Genomic DNA, 18,359 nt, shown 5'->3' with positions numbered 1-18,359 from the left:
CAGGGAACTGTTAGTTGCGGTCAAGCAAACACCCACACAAACACACTCCTTCCTTCTTAAAGTGTATCTCCTCTCCTATATTCTAATCTCCACCTTTATCTTAAACTTCAAAGAACTAAAGTTAAGTAACACCAAACTTTTAGCAGAGTTAGAAAACCTAGACATAACTTATAACACTCACCAAATAGTACTTATTATGATATAATGTTACAGTATTCTTGATGGCACCTGTGTAAGAGTTAGAATTCCAGACTCTTTATGCAACATAGTTTTTGTGCCTTATTGTGAACCGTTGTGATGGCACCTGCTTAACGACGGTATAGAAAAGATTTTAAATAAATAAATAAAATAAAATTTAGGCACCTCCTTTGGCCTACGCTAATCGACTTGGCAACAAGTTCCCTGAGCTCCGTTGGTGCTTGTTCCTGTTCTCCGGACCTGCAGTTCCTGCCTTGGATCTCTGCTCTACCTTTTGGACTCTGGCTTGGGTATCTGCTCCTCAGGGGCCTGCTCTGTGCTTCCTATTCGGGACTTTGTCTTGTGCTGCCCCGCTCCTCAGGGTAGCCTCAGCGCTACTCTGCCAGAGATCTTGTCTCCACGCTTTCCCGCTCCTCCGTGTAGCCTCAGCGTTGCTACACCAGAGATCCTGTTTCTACGCTTCCCCGCTCTTTGGGGTAGCCTCAGCGTTGCCATCGGAGTTCCTATCTCTATGCTTCCCCACTCCTCGGGGTAGCCTTAGCATTGCCACATCGGAGTTCCTGTCTTTACACTTCCCCGCTCCTCGGGATAGCCTCAGTGATACTACACCGGAGATCCTGTCTCTACACCTTCCCCGCTCCTCGGGGTAGCCTCAGTGTCATCACACCAGAGATCCAGTCTCCATGCTTCCCCGCTCCTCGGTGTAGCCCCAGTGTTACCACACCGCAGTTACTGTCTCTATACTTCCCCACTCCTCGGGGCACCCAGCAGTATTCCTACAGTGCAGGTGTCTGTGATCACGTGGCTGTGACACAGACAGCTCAGCTACGTCTCCTTTTCTCCTGGGCCACAGCCATGGTCCATTCGTTTGTGTTTCCAATCCACCTTGCCTCCTGACGGTGGGGCCCTGTGGGTTCAACACCTCAATGAGAGTCAACTCCCTCCTCGGGCCAAGGGTCCACGAAACCTACAAAACCTAACACACTCATGGTGCTAAACCAGAAAGAGAGCCAACACAAAATCTTGGCCCTATGAAACGATTACTGCCTTTGAAGAAAAGAAGAAGACCTTTCTTCAAGAACCATACCTCCAACGCCCTGACTCCGGCGCACATACCTTTATTCTGGAGATCGATGCCTCCTCCTTAGGGGTAAGGGCCATGCTAAGCCAGCACTCCAGTACAGGGGGGTTCTTTGCCCCTGCTCCTCCTTCTTGTGGAAGCTCTCCTCTGCAGAATGCAATTATGGAATTGGGGACAGAGAATTGCTGGCCATCAAGCTTGCACTTGAGGAATGGCGACAATGGATTGAGGATGCGCAACACTGCATTACTATGTACACCGACCACAAAAACTTGGAACGTCTTCATCATGTACAACATCTGAACGTCCACCAAGCCTTGGACCCATGTGTCCACTGATTTCATGGTGGATCTTCTCCTCTCTAAAGGCTGCAGCATTATTTGGGTCATTGTTGAATGATTCTCAAAGATGGCTCACTTTATCCCTCTTCCAGGCCTTCCCACAGTGCCCGAGTTGTCCCGAATATTCACTCATCACATCTTCTGCCTGCATGGCCTGTCCAAGCATATTATTTCAGATCGGTGTGCCCAGTTCACAGCCAAGTACTGGCACTCCTTCTGTAGGAAATTTAATATCATCCTGGACTACAGGACAGCATACCATCACCAAGCAAAAGACCAGTGTGAGCGAACCAAGTGAACATCGAAAGGCTTCCTTAGAGCCAATGCTAATGATTGCCAGGATAACTGGGCCACTCTTCTTCCATGGGCAGAGGTTCCCCATAACTCCCATATCAACTCAGCCACTGGTTTGTCGCCTTTCCAAATAGTGTACAGTAGACAGCCATCACTTCCATTACCGGTTCCATTAACCGTCTCCTCCCTGGCAGCTCAGCTACCCGCTCAGGAGCTCCAGGACCTTTGGGTCCACATTGAGAAGATGCTCCAGATAGCAGCTCAAAGAACCAAGAAGGCCACCAGAGGCCAGCGCCACAATTCAAGTCAGGGGACAAGGTTTGGCTGAGCACCTGCCACATTCACCTCTGGATGCCCTCCATGAGACTAACCCCCCATTACATTGGTCCTTTCTCTGTCGCCCATCAAATAGACCCAGTAATCTACCGGCTGCGCCTACCAGCCTCCTTGGGAGTCCATACTATGTTTCATGTCTCCCTTCTCAAATCTGTAATCCTCATGTGGCCCTCTAAAAGGGTGCCTAGACCTCAGGAGGTGACCACTGAGGAGGATACTGTCTATTGGGAAAAGGAGATCCTGGACGTTCGACGCCGGAGCAAGAGGGTGAAATACCTGATCTCCTGAGAGGGGTACAGCCCAGAGGAGAATACATGGGAGCCTGCTTCTAACATCCTAGACAAGAGTCTCCTGAGAGAATTCCATTCTTTGTACCCCAAGAAACTCAAGCTCCCTGGGGCGGGTTAGAGGAGGGGGTACCGTTGTGTTCGGCTGGTCGTGGGACAGACCCATGACCAGCCACTCTTACCGTCATCCCTGAGCCACAGTGGGGACATGCCGATGCTGCAGCAGGCCCCTGAATGAAGATGCAGCAGGCTGCTGCACCCAAGCAGACCCGGCACTCTACACTAAGGATGCCACTGCCAGCTGATCGAGCCGTTCCTAGGTGCGTGCAAGCTTAACTCTCCAGCATTTAAAGGGTCTGCGGTGGGAAAATCCACCGCGATGCCCTCTGATGACATCATGGGCCTCCAGAATATAAAGCCTGACCAGACCTCCCTCAGACACCTCAGCAATAGGTTGATTCCTAGGAGTAGTGGTTTGCCTCTACGTTCCTGGTTCCTGATCCTGTGCCTTTTCTTCATATTCCTGGTTCCGCTGTGTGTTGTCTGAGTTCCTGTATCTGTTCCTGGTCTTTCTGCAAGTCTGGTTTTTTTCTGAGTTGTGTCTTCGTAGTCCCTTGTCTGTCTTCAGCATCCCGCCTGTCCTGTTGTGCCACCTTGCCTTGCCCTTGGATTGGACTCCAGGCTTTGACTTCTGTTTGAACTCTTGACTCTGTCTTCGGTTGGATTCCTGGCTTTGGTTTGTTCTTCGATGCTGCTTGACCTCTATCTGTCCTTCAACCACTGCCTGCTCATTGTCTTGCTAGAACTCTGCCTGCCCAGACCCCTACTGGGACCTCGACACTGCACAAACCTCGCTGTCTGCCACCTTCCCTGACCACTGCCTGTAAATCTCCACTCCTGCTGGCCTGTAACATCTCCCACGACGTTTCCACCTCTCCACAGAGGCCCCCATCTAAGCCCAGCTGGCCCCCACATGTGAGGGCTCAACCTAAAGGGAATGAGGGCTGGTACTGGTGAAGTTCTTGATGAGCCTGTGCTCCAGCCAGCTCCGCCTGCTGACGGTGGGGACTCGCAGGGCTCCTCCCTGTGGATTGCATCAACCTCACCTCAGTGCAAGGGTCCACTTCTGCAACAGCAAGTCTTCAGGAATAACACATTTTGGTTAAAGTGATATGGTTCTGAGACTAATAAGATATTGCTTAGATGAGCATCATTCCCAATGGCATAATATACCCACGTTTTCTACAGTATCCCTAAAGTTCTTCCTTTTAAAATGCAAGGTTTAAAGCAAATGTTTAGTTCAAAATGACAAAAATAGAAGTAGCACATTCTTATGAAAATGATGGCATATTATAGCAACACATAAATGGGTTAATGCTAACATGATTTATATGAATATTCAAAGAGCTGCAGTCCATTTTGGGGCGGATTTTAAAAGGGTTACGCGCATAAGTTACGCGCGTAACCCTTTAAAAACTCCCCTGCGTGCGACGAGCCTATTTTGCATAGGCTCGTGCAAGCCCCGGGACGCGCGTAAATCCCAGGGTTTTGCTAGGGGGGGGCGTGTTGGCGGTGTGTCGGGGGTCGGCACGACGTTTGGGGCGTTCCGGGGGGCATGGTGTCGGCCCAGGGGCATTCCGGGGGGCGTGGTGCCAGCCCGGGGGCGTTCAAGGGGGCGTGGCCGAGGCCTCTGGACCAGCCCCCAGGTCGGGTGATGGCGCACCAGCGGGCCACCGGCGCGCGCGAGTTATGCCTGCCTCGAGCAGGCATAACTTTTGCGATAAAGGTAGGGGAGGTTTAGATAGGGCTGGGGGGGTGGGTTAGGTAGGGGAAGGGAGGGGAAGGTGGGGGGAGGCGGAGGGAACGGGCAGCATGCGCAGGGCTCGGCGCGCGCAAGGTGCACAAATGTGCACCCCTTGCGTGCGCGCCAACCCCGGATTTTAAAAGATACGCGCAGCTACGCGCATATCTATTGAAATCCGGCGTACTTTGGTTTGCGCCTGCTGCGCAAACAAAAGAACGAGCTCGCGCTTTTTAAAAAAATGTACCCCTATATGAATAACTCAGTAGATAAAGCATTTCCATGTTTGCATTTATCACGATTGCTGCAAAAACACTGGGGCATCTCAGGCTGTGTTTGCTGTTAAAGCCCACTAGTGAGAAAGCTGTTGTACACGTTTCATTTTCTAAAGCATATTTATCTTAAAAAGTTAGTGGTATTTCTGTCTTGGAAAATTAGAAAATGTCTTGAAAACTTAAGGATTTTAGGTAATGGGAGAAGCAGAGATCAATTACAAGTGGTTGACATCTTAAGAAGATATTTACGTTGTGGCAAATTTTGGTAAATTTCTGCAGCCATGCACAACAGAGCCATTGATATGAAGACATTCCTTACTGTAATTATGTAATTTGCACTTTTATTATCATATTCTAAGGTAGCCAGTTTTAAATAAAACTCTTTACAGGGATGTGAAGCTGGAAATGTGATTTTATTGTCCACAGCCCTTTTGAGCACTTGCCCTCTTCTCTCCTTGGAGTGTAGATACCTTGGCACGCTGGTGACTGTTGTTTCCCAGCAGCACATGGAGTGGCTCTGGAACTTTAGTAGAAGAAAACCCTTCTGGATTGGTAAGTATCTAAAACAGTGATTCTCTATGCTATCCTTGAGGCACACCTAACCAGTAGGGGTGTGAATTGTGTGATCGATCGTCTTAACGATCGATTTTGGCTGGGGGGGGGAGGGAAATCTGATCATCGTGGTTTTTATTTTTAAAAAATCGTTAAAAATCGTAAATCGGGGGAGGGCGGGAAAACCGGCACACCAAAAAAACCCTAAAACCCACCCCGAACCTTTAAAACAAATCCCCCACCCTCCCGAACCCCCCCAAAATGTTTTAAATTACCTGGGGTCCAGTGGGGATCTCCCGGCGCGATCTCCCTCTCTCTCTGGCCACGGCTGCGTTGAGAAATGGCGCCGGTGGCCCTTTGCCCTTATCATGTGACAGGGCAAAGGTAGCGCCGGCGCCATTTTGGTTCCTGGCTCCCAACGTCTCGCGTGCAGGAGATCGCCCCCGAACCCCCGCTGGACCCCCAGGGACTTTTGGCCAGCTTGGGAGGGCCTCCTGACCCCCACAAGACTTGCCAAAAGTCCAGCGGGGGTCCGGGAGCGACCTCCTGCACGCGGGCCGTATTGCCAATCTTCAAAATGGCGCCGGCGCTACCTTTGCCCTCACTATGTCATACGGGCGACCGTGACGTCGGGAGCCAGGAACCAAAATGGCGCCAGCGCTACCTTTGCCCTGTCTCATGATAAGGGCAAAGGGCCACCAGCGCCATTTCTCAACGCAGCCGTGGCCAGAGAGAGAGGGAGATCGCGCTGGGAGACCCCCACTGGACCCCAGGTAATTTAAAACATTTTGGGGGGGTTCGGGAGGGTGGGGGATTTGTTTTAAAGTTTCGGGGTGGGTTTTAGGGTTTTTTTGGTGTGCCGGTTTGCCCGCGCCCTATTTAACAAATTTGTATTGTATTGTGCACTCAAACGATTTTGGACTATTTTAAAATTATCTGACGATAATTTTAATCGTTCAAAAACGATTCACATCCCTACTAACCAGGTCTGGTTTTCTGGAGAGCCACAATAAGGTCAGTTTTCAAAGGGTTTAGACCCCTAAATTGGCTCTTTTGAAAATGTACTACGGTTGAGTTCCTTATTTTAGGATGCTAAAATGCAGGTGGCTACAAAGGCAGAGTTAGGGCAGGGAAACATAGTTAGGAGCTTAGTACTGATTTTCAGCACTAGGGACTAAATTTAGGGTTTCAATCTAGGCAAATGAATAAAAGGCCTAAATTTCGAAACCTAAGTTTTAGGCTCCTGAGGCCCAATATTCAACTGCTATTTCACTGCACAAGTTAGCCGATAAACTTATCCAGTTAACCAAGCAGAGATATTCAGTGATGTGGTTGTGCCACTGAATCTACTTGGTCTATTTATTTATTTATTTATTTAGAGTTTTATTCTATACCGATATTCGTTTTCACATCATATCGGTTTACACAGAACAGATTAACAAAGTAAGAGAAATACATTGAACCGGTAGATCTTAAAAGGGCAGAAAGAGTAAAAATGGTAACCACAATATAATATGTCAAACAGGTGTGGAATATTTACAATTATTTACAGTTTCCTAATAGGCAGGTAGCAAAAAGGTGCAGCAGGCATTGAGGGGGGATGAAGAAGGGGGGAGGTATTTGAGATAAAGAGCGCGGAGAGAGATGGGAGGGTGGAATTATGCGAAGACCTGCTTGAAGAGCCAGGTTTTTACCTTTTTTTTTTGACAGATACAAGGAACACCCCATTTTTAGGGGGAAAACTAAGTCAACCCAACTTGAGAAATTCAAAAGGCTACACTGGGGTCCCAAGGCACTGGAGGTTTACTGGCTGGTGTTGCAAAATGCTGTAGTCAAAGGGAGGAGAGAAATCAGAAACCCCCTTCACTTGTTGAAGATGTGCTGCAATAGTGCCAAGTTGAATTTTGATTGAAGAAGCACTAAGGCACTGTAGTTTCTCCCTGTTTGCTGTTGGTAAGTCTTGTGTAGAGCTTCCTCCAGGAGTTCAGAGTCTTGCCCGACCAGACCTTATAGCTAGCTGGATAAGTTTATCTGGATAATTGTAGAACAGTCAAATAGCAGTCCTTGACTTTTCCAGCTAACCATATTGGATAATGCTGAATATTGGCATTTTTCCAGCTAAGCTAGCCAGACAAATGGCTCTACCTTGGAATGCCCCATCCCACACCTAACTTACCCCATCATTCATCAAAAAAAGTTAATTACGCATGCATTATGAAAAAGGGGTGTGTTTATGAAAATCTGTAAGTTACCATACCATGTGGAAATTTACTGCTTTGCTTAAGTGTTATCACATGGTGCACTGTGAGAATCCCTATTTTTCAGGTCCAGTGTGAGTGCAAGAGTGAGAGAGAGAGCACCTCTGGGGAGGGCCTCACTGTGTACACCTATTTATATCTCTATAGGAGGGCCACCTGCTGGGTCAAGGTGAGGTGTTAGTGGTGGTTTAGGGTTTAGGGGCCTGCTTTGCATGTAGAGTGAGAGGTACGAACAGTACAGTACACCTTAGTGAAGATTTGATGTCTTTTGGAATGAGGAAAGTCTCTCAAAGATGAAATTTGTACTATGTTCTTTCACCCTAACTTGACTATGATCGCACGCCACAACATGGCCCCTAATTTAACTAAAACCCACCCAAACTCCTCCCCCAATCCCACCCACCTCAAAAATTTGCATTTACGCCATATGATACTATGCCATAATGCATTTTGATGCATGATTCTATTAGCCAGCTAAGTTTTTAGCGAGATAAAAGTTAGATGGCTAAGTGATAGCCGTTGACTGTGACCAGATACTAAAATTGTGCCACTTAGCAGGCTAATATCTGGCCCCTAAATTCATAAGAATTTTCAGCTGAAAATAGGTTCTTAACTTAGTGTAATCCCAATTCAGGTTATCTGCTGAATCCTGCTGGGGCCATAAAAATCCCCATGGCTATTTAAAAAAAAAAAAATCTCCAGGCTAAGTTCCAATTGTACAGTCACTATTCCTTTTGCCCCAGTGTGTGGTTATTGATCTTTGAGAAGAAGGATATCCTTCAAGCCCCAGGGCATAGATGAAATCTCTTCCCTGTATGAAAGAACAGGCTAGACTCACTAGTGGGGTGTTAAAAACATAAGGACATAAGAAATTGCCATGCTGGGTCAGACCAAGGGTCCATCAAGCCCAGCATCCTGTTTCCAACAGAGGCCAAAACCAGGCCACAAGAACCTGGCAATTACCCAAACACTAAGAAGATCCCATGCTACTGATGCAATTAATAGCAGTGGCTATTCCCTAAGTAAAATTGATTAATAGCCATTAATGGACTTCTCCTCCAAGAACTTATCCAAACCTTTTTTGAACCCAGCTACACCAACTGCACTAACCACATCCTCTGGCAACAAATTCCAGAGCTTTATTGTGCGTTGAGTGAAAAAGAATTTTCTCCGATTAGTCTTAAATGTGTTACTTGCTAACTTCATGGAATGCCCCCTAGTCCTTCTATTATTTGAAAGTGTAAATAACCGAGTCACATCTACTCGTTCAAGACCTTTCATGATCTTAAAGATCTCTATCATATCCCCCCTCAGCCGTCTCTTCTCCAAGCTGAACAGCCCTAACCTCTTCAGCCTTTCCTCATAGGGGAGCTGTTCCATCCCCTTTATCATTTAGGTTGCCCTTCTCTGTACCTTCTCCATCGCAACTATATCTTTTTTGAGATGCGGCGACCAGAATTGTACGATACAGAGGTTCAGTTTCACACTGAGCTTACTTTTAACTGCTGTAAAAGAGGCATTCCCAGGGGCATGACTTGGTCTTCTGAGAACTTGAAGTACTTGAAGGTTTAAATAAATATGTGCATAAAGTCACCCTCATTTTGAATGCCATAACACGGGTGTGTACTTTTTTATCTGTATAACTATCTGATCTTTAAACACAAACCTTGTGGGAGCTTTCTGCATAAAGATCAAGTTGGTTTGTGCGGATTAAAAATAACATATTTTGTCTCTGAGGCGACCTGTTGAAAGTTTAATCCAAAAATGTTTTCAAACATTGCAAGGATGCAGTATTCTAAGAATTGCACATTTTTTCTGCGAGGACAAGCAGGATGGTAGCCCTCACATATGGGTGACATAATTATAAGGAGCCCAATGCGGAAAACTTATGTCAAAGTTTCGAGAACTTTGACTAGGCACACTGAGCATGCCCAGCATGCCCTATATCACATGACCTCGAGGGGTCTGTCTCCAGTCTTTCTTTTTCTACAGAGCTGTAACCTTCACAGTGTGAGTGAGCTCACTTTGGCTGTTTTTTTGTCCTAGTGGAAAACTTTGTATTTTTTTCGCAGGGTTTTCTTCATTGTTCCATTGTTGGGTCCCTCTTGATGCCCTCCCATAATGTCTCCTAGTCAGGCTTTATGGCAATTTGGGTAAGTTTCCTTTCATGGTCGATTCCACTTGACGGCAGTTCATCGGTACTTGCTGGCTATCACCATCCCACCGCCATTGTCTTCAGTTTGTGCTACTATATTTTTGTCTGACATGGCCATATCCAGTTTTTGGTGATGCCATTGGTGCCAGAGGACCATGTCCATCACGGAGCCACATGAGATATGTGTCCTCTGCCTGGGGGCATTGCATGATGTCCGAGGTTGCCGCTTATGTGCCCAGATGATCCCGAAGGGACGTCGGCTTTTGACTCAACAAGATGGAGCAGATCTTTGGATCTAAGAAATCCAAGCCATTGGCAACCACATCAGCAGCATCAGCATCAAAGGACCAAGGAGCCACACCAAAGGACACCAAGCCATTGACATCAATGAGACTGTCAGTTCTATCGATGTTGTTGGCGGACAGGGACACCAGAGACCGACCATTGTCGATCTCTTCCAGGTTGAGGATGTCGAGTTCTTCATCATTGGTGTCAGCAACAGGGAAGGACCAGGCCGAGCACCAAGGGAAGCCAAAGAAGCATCGGCACCAGTCCCTGTTGATACATAGTGCCGGGCATGGGGATGCACCAGCTTTTGCTACGATGCTCCCAAAGCGACCCCTGGCAAGGAGTGCCAATCCTCCATTGGTGCCGGGGTCCACAATAGTCTTCACCAGTCCTGGTGCCAGTCATCAATCCACCTCAATGGTCTGAAGAGGATCTGGTCACCCCTCCTTTCTCCCAATCAGTGTTGGCATCAGCAATATTTGAGGAGGAGCTGGAGCACCAAGTCCAGCTAGCGGTGGACCGGGCACTGCAGGACTTCGGTCCTGTGGCACCAATGGCACTGGACCCATTGCCGCCCATCTTCATACCACTTATGGAGCTCAGTGTGCTCATTGGTGTGTTACAGACCCAGCTGGCATTGGTTTTCGGGACTGCATTGGTGCCCTGTTTGTGTCCCCCTACAATAGGAAGTTCTATTGGTGCCCTGTTTTTGTCCCCCTACAATTGGAAGCTCTAATCCCTGTACAGGTCAGATGGCAAACCAGCCTCAGACGCCCTTGCCATCACTGGGACAAAGGTCTTCTGTATGTGTTTCCTCCGATTCCCTTAATGGCGAAGCCTCCCTTGAAGCTTCATGAGGACAGGGGGACTATGATCCTCATAGCCCCTCACTGGCTGAGACAGCTTTGGTTTCCACTCCTATGGGAGTTGTCCATCCGGAGATCGATCAATCTGGGGACTTCCCCCAGATCTCATCATGCAAGATCAGGGCAGGCTGCAGCATTCCAACCTCCAGGTCCTGTCACTCACAGCCTGGATTTTGAGAGGTTAATCCTGCAGCCATTTGATCTTTCAGAGGATATGTCTTGGGTCCTGGTAGCTTATTTATTTGTTTTAAAACATTTCTTACCTGCCCTTCCTACGTTCAGGGTGGGGTACAACAAAACATCCATCAAGCCTTCTGCTAGAAAGTCCTATGGTCGGAAGTGGAGGAGGTTTTCTATGTGATGTGAGCAGAAGGCCCTAGATTCGTTTTCCTGCCCCACATAAAAACTGCTTGACTACCTTCTACACCTATCAGAAGCTGGCTTAAGACCAACTCCATTAAGAGTTCATCTTAATGCAATTGGCACATAACTCCAAGGTATAGATGGTACACCCACCTCTGTACATCCTATAGTTGTACGTTTCATGTTGGCCCTGCTTCAACTGAAGCCTTCCCTAAGACCTCCTGTTGTGTCTTGGGACCTCTACATGGTGTTAGCTCAGCTGATAAAAGCTCCTTTTGTGCCACTACACACCTGTGACCTGAATTATCTAATCTGGAAATACATATTTTTAGTGGCTGTCACTTCAGTACACAGGATCAGCAAGCTCCAGGCCTTAGTGACTTATCCAACTTACACTAAGCTTTATCATGACAGGGTGGGCTTGCGCATGCACCCTAAGTTCCTGCCTATGGTGATGATGGAATTCCATATTAACCAGTCAATTGTCCTGCCAACATTCTTTCCCAGGCCCCAGTTGCACCAAGGCGAACGAGCACTGTACAGTTTGGACTGCAAGCGAGTCTTAGCCTTCTGTCTGGAATGGACAGAAGCTCATAGGGAGTCCACCCAACCTTTTATTTCTTTTGATAAGAATAGGTTGGGCGTTGCTGTAGGCAAACAGACACTATCCAATTGGCTAACAGATTGCATCTCCTTCTGTTATGCCCAAGTGGGACTGCATCTTGGGGGTCATGTCAAGGCTTATTCTGTCAGAGCCATGACAGCATTAGTGGCCCACTTGTGAGCATTTCCCATGAAGGAAATCTGTAAGGCTGCAGTGTGGAGTTCTTTCCACATATTTACATCTCACTATTGTCTGGATAAGGATAGCCAACACGACAGTAGGTTCAGCTAGTCTGTCCTTCAGAACCTGTTTGAGGTGTAGAACCCAACTCTCCCCACATAGGGCCCATTGTTTGGGTTCAGGCTGTCTCCCACTCTGTTACCAATAGCACAGTTGTTGTTGTGCCCGTTGGCACCTGGTTGGATGACTGATGGTCCCCTTTTGTATTCGGGAGCAACCTGTAGCTAGAGATTCACTCATATGTGAGGCTATCATCCTTCCTATCCTCGGAGAAAGCAGAGTTGCTTACCTGTTAACAGGTGATCTTCAAGGACAGCAAAATATTAGTCCTCACAAACTTATCTGCCACCCCATGGAGTTGGGTTTCTCCTACTTTTATTTTAATTACTTCTATGTTACAAGACTGGAGAGGGACCTCGCGTGGTCGCCCGGTATAGGGCATGTTCAGTGTGCCCAGTCAAAATTCTAGAAACTTTGACTTAAGTTTTCTGCATCGGGGCTCCACCTGTTCTTGGGACACAACTAGCCAGTCAGACTTTCAGCATATCCACAGTGAATATGCCTGAAATAGATTTAAATGCACTGCCTCCATGTATGCAAACTAGGGATGTGCAGAGGCAAAATAATTGTTTCAGTTTACTCGTTTGTTTCATAAGTCACCTTCCTTCACTCGTTTCTTAATTTTAAAAAATTGTGTTTATTGATATGATTTGTACTATTTGTTTTCCACTGAAGTCAATGGGGTAAGCAATCCTTAGGTCCCATTGACTTTGATGTAAAGAAAAAATGGACCAAGGCTGGGGCCCGGCCATTAGGCTAACTCTAGATATGAGGCCTAGAACTGATGCCGGCAACTGATCCAAGGCCAGGTTCATCGCTAATGCCTAGGCCTAGAGCCTGGCCCAACATTGGGACCTGGACAAGACCAGGTCCTGTCACTGGGTCCAGGCCAAGGTTGGGTCCCATCGCTGAGATCTGGTTCTAGGCCATACCCCAGCCCAAGACCTAGGCCCAAAGTTGGTGCATTGCCAAGACCTGGTCCTGTGGCCGAGGCCTGGGCCTGACATGAAACCCAGCCAAGGCTTAATCTTGTCACCAAAGCCTGGGCCTAGGCCCAGGCCTGATATCAGGGCCTGGCCAAGACCAGATCCTGTTGCTAAGACCGGGTCTTTGCCCAAGCCTCACATCATTCTCTTCCATCTAATGTCCTTATCAAATGGCACAGTCCACTGGAAGGGCAAACCTCAGTGACGTCACAGCAGTGCCTTCCTACTGGGCAGAAGATGCCATGTTGATGTCTGGCCATATATGAGTATATATACGGTATGCTAATAATAATTTAAAAAAGAAAGTTCAGGGGGGCGCTCACGAGCAGCGCACAAGATGGCCGCCCACTTCTAATGCTCTGAGCATCCTCGCTCCTTTTTTTGTTAAAATTGGCCGTTTCAGATCGTTTCTTTTGGCTGCGAGGAAGAGCCTTGCTTTCTAAGGATGGCTGCTGCTAAATCGGGTAAAATTGAGGCAGCCTTTGCTTCTGCGTCAGGCACAAAACGACAGAAACAAGATCCCCCGACGCCGGATAAGGTAACTGCGGCAAAAAACATGGCGTCAGCTGAGTTAGTCCTAACGGAGCTTAAACAACTTAAAGAAATGCTGCAACTTAACATCGAGACTACTACTGCGGTCCGCACGGATCTGCAAACCTTGTCAGCTCGAATGGATGGTTTTCAACTGCATTTGGATGATGCTGAAACTCAGGTTCCTTCTCTGCTCCTTACTACGGCATCAATCCCTGAACTCACTACAGCGATGACGCAGCTTCGGACTGAAGTAGAAGACTTGTCTAATCGCAATCGCCGTAATAATATACGGATCTTGGGAATCCCCGAAGGACTTGAAGGTAATGATCTCATGAAGTTCTTGGGAGATATGATACCTAGTTGCCTACAAATTACCTTTGAGCACCCATTGGAACTGGAACGCGCGCATCGCATTCCTTCCCGGCCCCTCAAGAATTCTAAGTACCCAAGACCTATCATTTTTAAGGTCTTACGGTACCCCCAAGTTTTACAAATTTTTGCCGCAGCTCGCAGCAAAACCCCGATTACATTTCAAGGTCATAATGTACTTTTTGTTCCAGACTTGGCTAAAACCACAGCGATTAGACGTAAAGCCTTATTGGGCCTGCGTTCTCGTCTACAGGCTCTGGGGGCCAGATATGGCTTATTGTACCCGGCGCAGATGAGGGTAACTTATAATAATCGCACCCAAATGTTTCAAGATCCTCGAGAACTGGAAGAATACCTGAATTCTTGCGACTCTTCAGCTGGCATGGTAACCTGAACATGATATTTTATTTAGCAGGTCTTTTTTCTGTCTGCCGGGCGTTAAGGGTATCTTATATGCCTAATTTTTTCTCATAGTTTTGGAACTGTATCTTGCATTTCGAAGCTATTACGCAGGGCCGGTGATGCCTTGTATCGGAGATATTTATATGGTTATTTTTCTTTTTTATTTTATGTACTCATGGAATGTCTGAGATTTTCTTGATGTCAGCCATCTTAACAGCTGCAAGTTCTTATTTTTCTATGACGCCAATTTTTTCTTTACTTATATGGCACCCATGGTACAGGAGCGAGGGATGTGGGCTATATTTTGGCCTGCCTTGAGGCTCTTTTTGTTTTTTACATATAGATAGTGTGCATTAACACTGTCTTCTTTAGCTATGAAACAATTCAGAGCAAGACCCTTATGGAAACCATTTATCTACTTGTGTTTACACTATATCTTTTTGTTCTTATTTCTCTCTCTTTTTTACTTTTTGACAAGTGCCAACCTTGATATTTTTTTTCCTGACTGCGCACTTTGGATTTATAGGAGGAGTGCTCAACATACAATGTGGGATTCGTCTATCTTTCTGGTATAATGGCGACTCATATCTCTTCTTTTAAAGTAGTTTCCTTAAATGTCAACGGCTTTTCTCATCCAATAAAGCGAAAAAAAATCCTCACCTATTTACATACTCTGAAAACGGACATTGCGCTGTTACAGGAGACCCATCTGTCTCATGCTGAGTCTCTTAAACTCAAACAACAATGGGTTGGACAGGTTTACTTTAGTGCAGCGGTACATAAGAAAAGAGGCACTGCTATTCTCATCAACAAGACCTTAACGTCCTCTGTCTCTGATCACCTGGCTGATCCGGATGGTAGATGGAACCTTCTCCGACTCTCTATTCATTCTGACCTGTTCACCATCCTTAATATTTATGCACCCAACAATGACAACCCAGGCTTTTTCCAGGAGGTGTTTATGAATCTGCTTAGTGTGGATTCCTCTACATGTATAATTGGAGGAGACTTCAACCAGCCCTTGGATCCCATCCTGGACAAGCAATCCCTGGCTCGACCCACAATCTCTCAATCCACTAGAACCTTACAGCATCTAACTTCTACGTATGGTCTTGTGGACCCTTGGAGGCTGATCAGTCCTACTGGAAAGGACTATACCTTCTTTTCATCACCTCACGCTTCGTACTCCAGAATAGACTTTTTTCTTATTAATAAATCCTTATTATCTCAAGTCCTGGACACAAAAATTCACCCCATATTGATTTCTGATCATGCGGCTATCTCCTTGACATGTAATCTGACGATCCCCAAACAAATACATAAGCAATGGCGCTTCAATGCAGCTTTACTGGAAGATCCTGAGTTCCTTCCGTTTCTGGAGCAAAAGATAACTGACTACTTCCGTAATAATTCTACAGGAGATGTTTCGACTTTCATTATCTGGGAGGCTTTTAAAGCCACGATTCGTGGGGACATCATTAGCTTCTCTATCAGACGAGCTAAGCTACAAAAAGCTGCTCTAACTTCTCTTCACCAACAAGTTGCATCCCTCGAACTGGATCATATCAAGTGTCCCTCTTCGATATCTCTCGCAGCTTTAGTTAAGGCCCGCTACCAGTACAATCGCCTTTTAAGCTCACAGGTACAATTACATGTCTCTCACTCAAAGGCACAATATTACGCTGGTAACAACAAATGCGGCCACTTATTATCTTCATATTTAAAGAAAAAGTCAGAAACCAAACGCATAACGACAATATTATCTCCGTCTAATACTACACTGACTAAGGACTCTGAAATCCTGCAGGCCTTTAGTGACTTTTACGCAAATTTATATCAATCTGAGGTCTCACCGTCGCCGGAGATGTTTCAAGATTTTTTTTCTCGCTTGCAACATCCAACTTTGACACGGCAGCAAATGGACATGTTGGACTCTCCTATTACCGTTGCTGAACTTACCTCTGCAATTAAGTCCCTGGCTCCACGTAAAGCACCCGGACCAGATGGCTTTACATCTGAATTTTATAGTTCCTTTCAACAGACGTTAATTCCCTATATACATGATTATTTTTCTTCTCTGCTTCTTAATGATGCTTCTGGTACGTCTTTTACACAAGCCTGTGTGGTGGTGCTCCCTAAGCCAGGTAGAGATGCGGCTAACATAGCTAACTATCGACCCATCTCCCTATTGAATACGGACTATAAACTTTTTACAAAAATATTGGCTACTAGACTATCCCGGGTTATGGGCTTCTTAGTAGATCCAGACCAATCTGGCTTCATTAAGGGTCGATTGATATCTAATAATACCCGGCTTTTTTTGCATATACAACAGGCTGTTTTTTCATCCTCTACTCCGACTGTGGCCATATCATTGGACGCGGAGAAGGCCTTCGACCGTGTGGAGTGGTCCTTCTTATTAGCTACGCTCCAATGGTATGGCATCGGTCCTCAATTTCTGTCTTGGATTAAACATTTGTATACTTCCCCTAAAGCATATCTGTATATTAATCAACAGATTTCCCCAACGTTCTCTCTCCATAGGGGAACGCGGCAAGGATGCCCCCTTTCGCCGCTTCTCTTTAACCTGGCTTTGGAACCCCTACTCTCGGCAATTAGGCAAACGGATCTTATTACAGGAGTATCTATTGGATCGAATGTTTTCAAACTTTCTGCTTATGCTGATGATGTTTTATTGTTTTTGCAGGATCCGGAGAGTTCACTCCCCCAACTTTTTGATTTAATTTCTGGCTACTCATCTCTCTCGGGATATAAAATTAATTGGCATAAAACTGAACTATTGCCACTAAATTACTCGGCATCGGTTTTATCCCTTACTCATCTTCCCGTTCAAAAGATGTCCACTTGCCTTAAATATCTGGGAGTTCTTTTTTATATGGATCCTTTGGAAACGATAGTTCATGGTGAATCCAATGTTCTGCGGTCTCTCAAGGATCTCATCCTCCGATGGTCTCCCCTCCATCTTACCTGGTGGGGTCGACTAGATACCATTAAAATGGTATTGGCGCCAAAAATTACATATACTATGAGTATGGTCCCGGTTTTTTTTTCTAAAGACTTTTATAAACAAGTTGATAGGATATTAATGAGGTTTTTGTGGAATAATAAAGTTCCCCGTATTGCTCTCTCTAAATTAAAAACAGCTAAGATACAAGGGGGAGTGAACTTCCCGTATTTTTACTCCTATCACATGGCTTTTATACTACAGCAAGGTTATTTTTATTTTGAATATGATCAGGAAGTGGTTGACCCCCCGCGTTGGTTACTTATTGAGCAACATTTAGTGGCACCTGCACCCCTCTGTTGCTTTCCAAGTATGAATATCACCTCTCCTCAGGCTGCTAATCACATTCTGCGGTCTTTGTATAAAGCATTTAATGACATTGATGTGAAACGTCTTAGCACCTTCCCGGAGTGGAAAACTTCCATTTTGGCTCCTTTATGGCGCAATCCATTTATTAAAATAGGAGACTGTTCACCATCTTGGTCCACTTGGCAAAGGTGTAACATTTGGTTAATCTCCTCCATTATACAAAATGGTACCTTGCTAACCTTCTCTCAATTGCAAGAGAGATTTGGTCTTCCGCACACTCAGTATTATGCTTGGCTACAATTAAAAGATGCGCTGCGAGGTTCCTCTATATGTTTCTCCCAGGTCGCCCGTGTTCCTTTTCTGTGGGATTTCTACCAAAATAATGGCGTGAAAGGTCACCTTGCTTCTCGATTATACAAACTTTTCAATCGCATATCTTCTACTGCTACACACACTTTGAGATCGACCTGGTCCTCGGATTTGGGCATAGAGATATCCTTGCCAATGTGGAACTATATTTGGTTAACTTCCTCTCGTATTTCTCTATCCTCTAGTTTGATGCAGACTTCCGTTTTTACCTTACACAGAGCTATCTGGACCCCTTGGAAATTACACAGGGCAGGCCTTTTAGAATCTCATCAATGTTGGACATGTTCGACCCCTAAAGCTACACTGTCACACATGCTCTATACCTGCCCCTTTGTCAAAAGATTTTGGCAACAGGTTTGGGATAAG

General features: G+C 46.1%; 1 protein-coding gene across 1 annotated transcript in view; it reads left to right on the top strand.

Moving 5' to 3' along the window:
- Positions 1–18,359, top strand: part of FREM1 (FRAS1 related extracellular matrix 1) — a 303,886-nt gene that overhangs the window by 278,656 nt on the left and 6,871 nt on the right. Inside the window, exon 35 of the mRNA XM_029605792.1 lies at positions 5,080–5,165. Coding sequence (XP_029461652.1) covers positions 5,080–5,165 — 86 coding nt within the window. The remainder of the gene's footprint in view (positions 1–5,079; positions 5,166–18,359) is intronic.

The sequence above is a fragment of the Rhinatrema bivittatum genome, chromosome 1 (genome assembly GCF_901001135.1).
Source record: "Rhinatrema bivittatum chromosome 1, aRhiBiv1.1, whole genome shotgun sequence".
Classification (NCBI taxonomy): Eukaryota; Metazoa; Chordata; class Amphibia; order Gymnophiona; family Rhinatrematidae; genus Rhinatrema; species Rhinatrema bivittatum.
Note: the sequence above shows the minus strand (reverse complement) of the source record. Positions and strands in the feature narration are given on the sequence as shown.